The sequence below is a fragment of the Cnephaeus nilssonii genome (assembly GCF_951640355.1).
Source record: "Cnephaeus nilssonii genome assembly, chromosome: 20".
Taxonomy (NCBI): Eukaryota; Metazoa; Chordata; class Mammalia; order Chiroptera; family Vespertilionidae; genus Cnephaeus; species Cnephaeus nilssonii.
In genome coordinates, this window is record NC_137091.1 from 12963083 (window position 1) to 12974180 (window position 11098).

An 11098-nucleotide genomic window follows, 5' to 3' on the forward strand; every position below is an offset into this window, starting at 1 on the left:
CGCCCCCTCGAACTGCCCTCTCTTACAGCCGCTTCCCACACCTCTTCCCCGACTCACCCGCCGACGGGCGCTCGCTTCTCTCCGCCCCGGCCCCACGTGCGCGCACCCGCGTGCCCTGCCCCGGAAGTGCTCGCGGCGCAAGGCCGGAAGTGCGCAGGCAGTGCTCGCGGCGGCGGCGACGGCGGCGGGAGGTTCGGTTGTCGCCCGTTGGCCGCGCGGCGCCGCGCTCGGCGGCCGCCATTGCAGGTCAGGCCGCGGGCAGGGGGGCGCGGGAGGCCGCGGGGAGCGAGGGCCGAGCCGGGGATGGGGGCGAGGGGGCGAGGGAACGGGAAGCTAGGGAGCTGGGGCCGGGCGGGGCGCGCAGCTCCGGGAGAAGAATGGCGAGCGGTGGGGCGGGGAGCGGCGGGCGGGCGGGCGGGGGAGGGGAGATCGGGCAGGGAGCGGGGAGGGCCGCGCAGAAGTGGGGACGAAACTGGGGGGTCCGGGAACAGGAAGGCCGGGAACTGGGGGGGTGGGGGTGGGGGGGTGGAGCGGTGTGGAGACGGAAGGCGGAGGGAAGGAAGGGAGCGAGCGGGGCGGAGCGCAGCGGAGAAGGGCGGAAAGGGTGGCCGAGCGCGGGCGGAGGACGGAGAAGGGGGCGGCGCGGGCCGGATTCTCGAGGTACGTGCGAAAAGGGGCCCTTCCCGGCGGGAGGGAGCCCAGCGCGGGAGGCTTGCGGGAGCGGGGTGGCGCTGGAACCCTAGAAGTAGCGGGAATACCGGAAAGGGGATGGGGGGGGGGCGGGTTGTAGGGCTGTGAGGTTCGAAGGGACCTGTGAAATCGGGGCGGGGAGGCTGCTGGGCGAGGTGATTTCGGAGGGTGGTTGAAGGAAGAAACAGTCGGGAAAGTGATCCAGGTTCTTTTGTGGGCGAAGAGACGGGGGAAGAGTGGGGTGAGGTCCTGGAGGATGGAACGAAGCATTTTAGAATTTAGGGGGAACAGGCAACGATTTAATGGGTGGTAGAAGGAGACGTTTAAGAGGAATCTTCGGAGGAGGGTAAACGGTTTGGAAGGTCACTCTTGGGGGCGGGGGGAGTAAGGTAGTCAAGAATCGATTGCCTGGGAGGTTGGAGAAAGGGTTAAACAGCTTGGTCAGAGGTCCCAGCAAAAGGGGGGGGGCAGTTAGAGGGGGTCGGTGAAGAGAGGGGAAGCGGATTGAGTAGTCCCAGAAAGTGGGCGGGACCAGACAGAGGAAGTGTTTGTGGCCCTCACTGAAGGGATGGGAAGGGAACGGGGGAGAGAGGGGGGAGAAGATGGGAGCCGGCGGGAGGAGAGTCCTCGATAGAGGGGAGACCGCCAGCAGGGCTAGAAAAGAAGGGGCTTTGGGGAAGATGGAGAGGGGGCTGCAGAGTAGCAGAAGATGGAGAAAACTGGATTAACTCAGATCGACTGAAGTCATCTTTTCCACTCATTATCTACAAATACCAGTAATTGATTCCCTCCATCCTGGGAATCCTAAAATGTGATGGGAAAGTACCACGTCTATACATAGTACCCACACACGTTTTTGAACACAGTCTTCACTAATGAAAAGTTTGGAAGCATTCCGTTCCACTTACACTCCATAACATGCCTTTTTGGAAGGGAACAAGCTCTTTTAGAAACAGGATTTTAGTACTTGATGGTTATAAGGCTTTCCACAGACAAGATCCCCTTTAGACCATCCCCTTCAGTCACAAAACCACAATGACACTGCTAATAAAAATCTGTATTCATTTGTATGTCAAACTACTGAATTGTTCATTTGGTGGAAAGGCACGTAGAAAAATAGTCATCATACTTAGAGGGGAAAAAACCTTCCAGAACTTAATCCCTGAAGCAGTTTGGTGAACCCTGACTACCACGTTTGAACTGTACTCCCATTTTGTAAAACGGATTTTATTCTGATGACCTGATGCTTCTGTAGAATGTTTTACACCACTATAAACATTGGTATAATAATGACAGTGTAATAAGACATTCTATACTAAGAAAAAGCCATGTTCCTCCAGGTAATCAATAGCTTGATGCTATAGGCTTACCTTGTCTTAGGCACTGTGCTGAGGATTTTACATTCATAACCTCATTTAACTCACAACTCTGCAATAGCTTCTCTTTTATGCCTAATTTATTGGTGGGGGACTGAAATGAGGTTAAATTACTCCCATCACACATGGGATAAGTGGCATAATCATAGAATCCAGATCTGATGACTTTTCTCCCTGTATCCCCCAACACAGAATAATCTCTGGGACCAAATAAGAGCACAATAAATGCTGTTGGCCTAGCACAGCGATCGGCAAACCGCGGCTCTCAAGCCACATGCGGCTCTTTGGCCCCTTGAGTGCGGCTCTTCCACAAATACCACGGCCTGGGCAAATCTATTTTGAAGAAGTGGCGTTAGAAGAAGTTTAAGTTTAAAAAATTTGGCTCTCAAAAGAAATTTCAATCGTTGTGCTGTTGATATTTCTGACCACTGGCCTAGCAGAAGTTAAAGCCTCCTCCCCCCCTTCTTTTCTTTAAAAGCTTAAAATACAAGAATTAAAAGGTTCTAATGAAAACAATTTATAAAACATTATTTTGCTCTAGGGAAACTTAATAATTTGCAGTTAAACCATTGAGTCAAGGCCCCTTTTAGTAAAAGCTGTACTGTTTAATTAGATACATTCCATACTTTATTCTGCCAAATTTTTTTTGGGTGGCGGGCAGTTACCATTATAAAGATCATTGCTTATGCTGTTCTCTATAAGACATTAGAAATCTTTTAACAATTCAGAAGATAGTTAAATTTTGTCAGAAATAAAAACGAGTTTTGATGTCAAAGAATGCCCTCTATAATCAATTAGATATGATAATAAGCAGGTTTGCTGTTCTTTTTTTAACTGCCTGCCCTACAGATGTATTAGCTACTTTGGTGGCGAGTTGTAAGATCTGCATAGGTTACTTACCATTTTGTAAGTGGTACTATGAGAAAGGCTAGTATTGTAAAGCAATCAGTTTTACAGACATGCTGTATACCTAAGGGCAACTGTTGCAAGTAAAGAAATAGGATTCAGGTGATAGGATATTTTAAGGCGATAAAGTAGAATTTTTAAATTTCACAATACAGATATACTATAGGAGAGGACTGCAAGAGACCATATTGTGGAGACGTTAGAGTTCACATCCCAACTCTACCACTTTGTGACCTGTTTCTTGACTTGTAGCTTCTTTCAGCCTGTTTTCCTCATCTGTAAAATGGGAATGATAAAACAGTGCCTACATCATTGGGATTGTTCTCACTTTAGAACCAAAAGAATCCAGATTAAGTATTCTGAAAAAGTTTAGCTATGTGAGAAATGAAGCTTTTTGTATTGTAAACATAATACTCTGACGACTTTTTCTCTTAGAAATTGTGGTGGCACTTGAATTTTTCAGGTTTTTAATAGTAATTAACTTCAAAATAGAGATAGCCACCCAATGAGAAGGTGTACCCCACCCAGATTGTTCTGATTCTAGTCAGACCTTTTGGGTTTTGATTTTAAATTCTTATCCTCCTTCAAGAAACTTGGGAAGGATTTCTTAAGCGCTGTTGGTGGTTCTTTTAATTAGGGCCTAATTTTTCTGAAGGCCTGTTGCCTTCCTGAACTAGAGTATTACCTGTTTTTAGGTGGTCCTGCAACCAGTGCTGCTTCCGAAGGTCTCACTTATGCAAGGATGCCTTGATTCTCTGTTGCTCTTCTGACAAGATGTTGGGTGTATGCCGTGCCTGCCTGATGCCTTTTCATTCTCACTGGCACTTGGTTTTCTCCTTTGGGAAGGATAGAATTGGGTAGTCATAATGAGTGTAGATAAAGTCAAATGGCCTAGGTTCTTAGGCTGCCTCTACCACATACTAGCTGTGTGTGCGCCACATACAAGCAAGTGCATCTCTCAGTAGCTTTATCTACAAAATAGGGATAAGTATCATAGAGTGGTCACAGTGTTTGAGATACCACCCATGTATATGCACAGCATCTGATTCATTGTAAAAATTCAATAAATACTAGCTGCCATTTATATTTGAATTTTAAGTCCAGTGATTCAACCAACCGCTATTCCCAAAGTTTGTTTGGTGCTCAAGAGTAGAGATTATGCTATCTGTTGAGTCTGTGTGCTGGCAATATACTTTTTCTTGGATATCCAAAATGAAGATTAACAAATCAGTAAAGAAACCTGTGTTATTTGCTGAGCTTGAGCACAATTATACCTGTTAACTTGCTGAACTCAGTTGGTAAACACTGGACTAATAACCTTCCACTAAGCTCCATCTATTCATTGGAAAGACTTACACAGAATCTGTAGTTTAGGTCCCCCATGCTCTCAATCCCCCATGAATCTGTTCTTCCCAGAAAGACAAGTACAGGCCAAAATGTCCCATTTTAACCCATTCTCAAGGAGTACCACAAACTTGCCACCAGGTGGTGATATTGTATAAAATGAGAATTGTCAGTATTTTAGTATCAAAGTAAAAGATGGTCAAAGCATTTGATGAGAGTCATATCAGAAATCAGCTTACCATTCACTAAAGTTGTCTGAAGGACTTTTAAGTTATCAAGGCTTTTATTTTGGGGTCTTTGAACCTTGAAGTATCAGATAACCAAAGTGGTAGACACGAAGTTCATATCATCACCAAGGAAAAAAGTAAAATCTAAAAGATCTAGTTTTTTGTGTTTTTTTTAAACATTCTTGAGAAAGATAAGTTATTAGCATAGTGGTGAAGAGCGTGGACTATGCAGTGTATGTCTTAGGTTCAAATTTTGGTTCTTTGACGAGTAGCTATGCGACCTGGAACCCAATTGTGCTATCTTTAAACTGTTCATACTGTAGTTGACCCTTGGTGATTTTTTTTTTTTTTAATCCTCACCCGAGGATATTTTTCCATTGATTTTTAGAGTTGGAGAGAGAGGGAAAGACAGAAATTTGGATGTGAGAGAAACACATCGATTGGTTGCCTCCTGCATGAGCCCAACCAGGGACCGGGTAGGGGAAGAGCCTGCAACCAAGGTATGTGCCTTTGACCTGAATCGAACTCGGGACCCTCGGTCTGCAGGCCAACACTATCCAAGGAGCCAAACCGTCTAGGGCAACCCTTGGTGATTTTAAGCAGTTGTAGATGTACATCAGTTTTTCAAAAGTTGACACCTTATGGAATTGTTAGAGGAATGAGATAAAATGTATCTAAAGCATTAAATGCTTAGTACACAATAAGTGGTAAATATTAGCTGTCATTATTATTATCCTAAATCTTATTTTTTCCCTCTACAGCTTATTTTCAGTGACTTTGTAAAGACGGAAGGCTCATGGTACAAATTATTGTCTCAAGGTGAGTACATTTTGAGACTTTTTGTGTAGTTTGAATGCTTAGGGCTATATAGATTTGCTATTTCCTTGCAAGAATCAGAGTCCTCAGGTGCATCTTGTACAGATGCTTGCATTTCAGTCTCTAGTTCAGTGCTTAGCACTGCCTAGTTTCCCAAGAACTTGTGCTCAACAGAGAGTTCCTTTGGGCCTTGAATGGTGGTGTAGGATACTATTCATCCTTTACCCCCTCAAAAATATTGTAACCGCCAGCCCTTTGCTTGCAGTGCTGGGGCTGGAGGCCTGGCAGAATGGGTGCTGATGGAGCTACAGGGGGAGATCGAGGCTCGCTACAGCACTGGATTAGCTGGAAACCTCCTGGGAGACCTACATTACACCACTGAGGTGAGGGGGCTTTTCTTTCCTTGCCTAATGCCTCTGGAAAGCAAGCTACACCTAGGTGGTGCTCCCAGGACCTAGAGTGAGGACTGCCCTCAGGTTTGTTAATCAAGGGCTAGCTAATCTGCTAAATTATCTGCTTGTTCTCCCCCCACCTCTGCAGTTGCAGGTAAATTTAGCTTTGGGGACTCTTGAAAGGTCACAGTTCTTTTTTTTTTTTTCCCCTCCGGAGAGAGGAAGGGAGAGGGAGAAGGGAAGGGAGAGGGAGAGATAGGAACATCAATGATGAGAGAATCATTGATCGGCTGCCTCCTGCAAGCCCCCTACTGGAATCAAGTCCACAACCCAGGCATCAAACTGTGACCTCCTGGTTCATAGGTTGTGCTCAGCCACTGAGCCACACTGGCCAGGCAAAAGGTCACAGTTCTAAAAGTGAAAATTCTCTTACCAGGGCCATAAAGGGCATGAGGGTGGGTTGTCCACTGTAGCTATATAGCAGTGTAATAGCCAAACCAGGGAGTGCAGGTACCACTATTGCCTGCCAAAAGCATCTTTAGGAAGACTTGAGTGTTAAGATCTTGCCCTGAATCTCAGGCATCTTATTCTTATTCTGCCAAAGGGAATTCCTGTGCTGATCGTGGGGCATCACATCCTCTACGGGAAAATCATCCACCTGGAGAAACCTTTTGCTGTCCTAGTCAAACACACTTCTACGGAGCAGGACTGTGATGAGCGTGGCTGTAAGACTGGCACCCAGTACTTGGTGACAGCACTCATCAAAAACAAGATTCTTTTCAAAACTCGCCCGAAGCCCATTATCACCAACGTACCCAAGAAAGTATGAAAGAACCCCGGATTTTCCCTAGAGAGCGGCCAACTCCTTGGACTCGTGCTCCACTGCCACCTCGAGGACGGTTGGACAGTTCCCTGGGACCACAGGGGGGTCAGGGTCCTGTTCTAAACACTGGCCACCCACTGGGCATGGCCTCAGATTCCTACCTTATGGCAACTGGTTCTCTTGGTGGAAATCTGGCCCCGTTTCCAAGGAACCCTTCTTCTTTTCCAACTTCATCTGGCTCATTGGCTTCAAATCCAGCACCTTTCCCTGCTGGTGCTCGTGACTCAGGCATGGCTTCTTTTCCAAGGGGAATGAATCCCACTGCCGCAGGTTCCGTTACTTTCTCGAGGCCAGGTGGCCTCTTGGGCCCAGGGCCAGGGTCAGCTCTAAACTCTAGAGCAGGGGCTCTTCCAGGCCCAGGGCCTATGTCTAACCCAAGGTTAGGGGGTCTCCCAGGGCCAGGTCCTATGCCCAACTCAAGGGCAGGTGGTCTCCTGGGAACAGGACCTGACTCCAGAAGTGGGGGCCCCATGGGCCCTGGATCTGGACCCAATCTGAGAACGGGTGTCCTCTTGACTCCTGGGAATGGCCCTCCCAATACTAGGCCCATTGGCCTGGGCCCTGGACCAAGTCCCAATCTGAGATCGGGCTTCATAGGTACAAACCCTGCCCCAAGGTCAGGTATGTTTCAAGGCCCCGGCCTTGGGCCCAACCCAAGAGCAAGTGGTCTAGGCCCAGGCCTTGGGCCGAACCCCAGAGCAAGTGGTCTAGGCCCAGGCCATGGTCCCAACCCAAGGGCTGGTGGCCTGGGCCCAAGCCCTAACATGGACACCAGAGCAGGTGGCCTCTTGGGCACAGGATCTGGTCTTAACTTAAGAATGGCTGGACCTCAAAACCTAGATCTTGCCCCCATTCTAAGAGCAGCAGGTCTTTTAGGAGCAAATTCTGCTTCTTTCTCACAGGCTTCTGGAAACATGGGCACAAGCCCATCTTCCATGGCAAGAGTACCTGGCCCCATGGGCCCAAACTTGGGTCCTGGCTCTCGGGGAATTGGCCTTCCAGGGCCAAATCCATCTCCCATGTCGAGGGCTCCTGGCCCCATAGGCCCTAATTCAGCTCATTTTTCAAGGCCAGCTGGCCCCATGGGGGTAAATGCTAATCCCTTTCCAAGGGGGACAGGTTCAGGGGCACTGAACCCAGCTGCCTTCTCTCAGTCTTCTGGAACATTGGCTTCAAACCCACCTAACTTTCAGAGGTCTGCTGGCTTCCAGGGTTCAAATCCAGCAATTTTCCCAAGAGCCTCTGGGCCACTAGGACCCAACCCAGCTAATTTCCCAAGAGCCCCTGGCTTACAGGGTCCAAGTCCAGCTACCTTCCCAAGGTCTACTGGCCCACTAGGCCCTGGTCAGGTTACTTTCCCCAGGTCAGCTTCTGGGCCTCTGGGCTCTTCTCCAGCAGGCCCTGTGGGTATCAACCCAGCTCCTTTTGCAAGGCCAACTGGGACCCTGGGTCTAAACCCAGCTTCCTTTCCAAGGATGAATGGTCCTGTAATGAAGACTGTGGTCCCATTTCCTAGAGTGGGTAGTCTCCCTGGCACAAACCCAGCTGCTTTCCCCAGACCAGGGGGTCCAATGGCTGCAATGTACCCAAATGGAATGTTACCCCCTTAAACAGCATTTTCTCTCTAGGACCACCTTGGTTTCCAGGCATCGTGGTTCTGGGCAGAGGCTGTGTTTTAGGTAAAAGGGTAGTCATGGAGCTACAGTCTGAAGTATATAGCTGGGGCTCAAGTTCAAATGAGTCATCTTTTTTCAAACTCTGCTTCTTTCTTGATTAAAGGTGAAATGTTATTTGTGGGGCATGGACTATGGCAGGTGGAAATGATCCCAGCCTTGAGAGAAAGGATCTCTAGCCTTCCAGAAGCCTGCTGTGCTTTTGTCCCACAGCTTTCTGCCCCTTGTTTCTTGCTAGTTTCTTGAATTGTTCTTGTGGACTTTTCCTCAGGGATACATTGACCTGCAGGTCCCAATTCATATGTAGTTCCCTGCTCACCACTGGAGAATCAGCTCACTGCTCTAGAAATATTGCATTGGTGAACGGACCATGCTTCAGCAGCTCTGACCTGGGCAGCTTGGACCTGTCATCTACTGCCATACCTTTCCCTGGGGGCTTGACACAGAACAGGGAGGTGGGCAGCCACTTTAAAGACCCACCAACTATAATTTCCACTTGACTGGCAGGTCTTGGAGTTCCCTTCTGGGACTTAGAGAAGGCCAGAATCAAGGCTCCACTGTTCATCCAACTCCCTCTCCACTGGTACTCCCAATCAAAGAACCTCAAAATTTAAACTGATGTGGATGGGATAGGGGGAGGAGGGTGGGAGGGGTGGGGGTTGAAGGGAAGAAATCACTGTGCTTTGTTCAACCTGATGTGAAAGGATGGTTGGTGTTTTTCCTGCGTTGTATCTTTTCTTACTGTTTCTTTAATAAATGGGATGAGAGGGCTTCTGGTGTCACTCTGTTTTGTTACCTGTTCCACAGGGAAGGAAGTTAACCCACTGCTTTTCATGGTTTCAGCTTGGCCACAGACCTGCATTATCTGACAGATAAAATACTTTCACTCAAAGAAGCAAGCTTGATTTTTAGCCTTAGCTCACTCCTCTGCCAGTCATTTCACCAAAGACCCTGCCCACCCTCTTCAATAAAAGTTAAGCCACCATAGGTGTACAGTTATCATCAAGGTAGGCTTACTGTATTCCCCAGGTTCAGAGGCAGCTGTGACAGCTCATCTTGCTTCTGAGTGACACTCGAATTACTGCAACTGTATTTCTAGCTCAAGTGCAACTTTTGAAAGTGGAATAGTCAGCTTTCATTGAGTACAAAAAGGGAGGAAGTAGCTCAGAGACAGCAGTATGAGAGAATCTTTATTTGGACAAATATGTGCAGTATAAAAAATTTGACCTGAAAAGTTAAAAAAAAAGCAGGTAAAAATAAATATGTTTACAAATTATTGTAGAAATAATACAAAAAAGACCGTTAAAATTTTCAATGAGGAAAAACCAAAATGTGTCCATTTGTATAAAGGCTCTTCCCTTGCAAGAAACAGGGATAAAGCTGAAGACCCAGTTTGGTTTCACTGCTGAAAAATGTACAAAATAACTTAGAAAAACCAGTCGAGGTCAAACGTTGTGAGCCCACTACTTTTGATATGAGGAAAGTTGATAACAGTGCAAGGCAGAGCTGATGGTAGGGCAGCCAAGAGGTTTCCATCTGGAAGCACATCCTATGTTACCCTTCGAGTGAAAGCTGAAGAAAAACAGCCCTTAGTGAAGTCTGAGCTCTGCAGTTGGCTGACCGGATTTCCTCCATTGTAGTGCTCAAAATAGTTTACTTCTTGGCCAGCAAAAACACGTAAGAGTCGGGAACAACTGCCTTCGGCAAATGGCTGCTGCCTCTTCTAAGAGCCTTCATGGATTGGGCCCAACGTCACCCAGCAGTCTTATCAGAAACTTGAGGTCTGTGTGATGCAGCCGTGTTGGCTGCACTTGGAAAACCCTTGAGTTCATGGGAGTTGAAGGAAAGCACCAGGGTTCGCCAATCTGTGACTCAGCACACTGTTCCTTTGTAGGAAGCACCTAGGTACGCTAGAGGCTTGCCCTCCACTCCTCTCTCCCTTAGTGCTCATTCTGAAGGGTTAGTTGGACCCTCTGAGAATGGACGTTTGGAGACAGCACACGAGCAAGCAACCCCTAAGTCAGAGGCTTAGTCAAGATCCCAGGTTTCAAACCCAAGAGCTGAGAATAGTCTGAACTGCCAATCTCTAGAAAATGGCTTTCCCTCATTCCCCACCAAAAGCAGAAGGAAATAAAGCTGCCTCAAATGGAATGAGAAAGCGAGAACCTTAGGATTTAGGAATCAATTCCATCTCCTAGTTTGGTTTCTGGAAAGAAGCAAATGCAGTAGTGACTATCCACAGTTTGGCTGTAAGAATTCCCTGGAAAAGCCACTGAGGAGAATGGACAGTCAAAGATGACCAGCTTGGATTCGAGGGTTCACTTCGGGAACACGGAAAAGCTTTCCATTAGAGACGATTGTCAAGAATTGTAGCCTGGCCCTGGCTGGCTTGGCTCAGTGGATAATGCGTCGGCCTGCGGACTGAAGGGTCCCAGGTTCAATTCCAGTCAAGGGCGCATGCCCTGGTTGTGGGCTCCATCCCCAGTGGGGGCCTGCAGGAGGCAGCCAATCAATGATTCTCATCATTGGTGTTTCTATCTCTCCCTCTCCCTTCCTTTCTGAAATCAATAAAAATATATTTTAAAAGAAGAAAAGAATTGTAGCCTGAAAGTCATGCATGCTACCCAGCCGCCAAGGAATCATCCCAAGCAGTTCCAAGATGGTAGCCAATTTGGTCAGAGGCTCCTAGTAGGTTTCCCCCATGTGCTGAGGGCAGGCTTGCCTGTTACAGAGGAGCCTGAGAGTCCAGGTGCTGACTCACTTGCCACCTGGAGAAATTCACCCAATGAGG

At 47.7% G+C, this 11098-nt stretch overlaps 3 protein-coding genes across 3 annotated transcripts in view; 2 read left to right on the plus strand and 1 right to left on the minus strand.

Annotated features, from left to right (window-relative positions):
* Window positions 1–198, minus strand: part of UTP4 (UTP4 small subunit processome component) — a 36791-nt gene extending 36593 nt beyond the window's left edge. Inside the window, exon 1 of the mRNA XM_079800334.1 lies at window positions 58–198. The gene's annotated coding sequence lies outside the window, so the exon portion shown is untranslated. The remainder of the gene's footprint in view (window positions 1–57) is intronic.
* Window positions 143–6580, plus strand: CHTF8 (chromosome transmission fidelity factor 8; the record flags this gene model as incomplete). The annotated part of the gene is made up of 4 exons (XM_079800341.1): window positions 143–246; window positions 5305–5362; window positions 5625–5742; window positions 6356–6580. The coding sequence occupies exons 2-4, from the start codon at window positions 5340–5342 to the stop codon at window positions 6578–6580; spliced, it is 366 nt and encodes a 121-aa protein (XP_079656467.1). The 5' UTR covers window positions 143–246; window positions 5305–5339.
* DERPC (DERPC proline and glycine rich nuclear protein) lies at window positions 6577–8858 on the plus strand (the record flags this gene model as incomplete). The annotated part of the gene is made up of 1 exon (XM_079800340.1): window positions 6577–8858. One exon carries the CDS (start codon window positions 6577–6579, stop codon window positions 8242–8244), a length of 1668 nt encoding a protein of 555 aa, XP_079656466.1. The 3' UTR covers window positions 8245–8858.
* Window positions 8859–11098: the final 2240 nt, after the last annotated feature.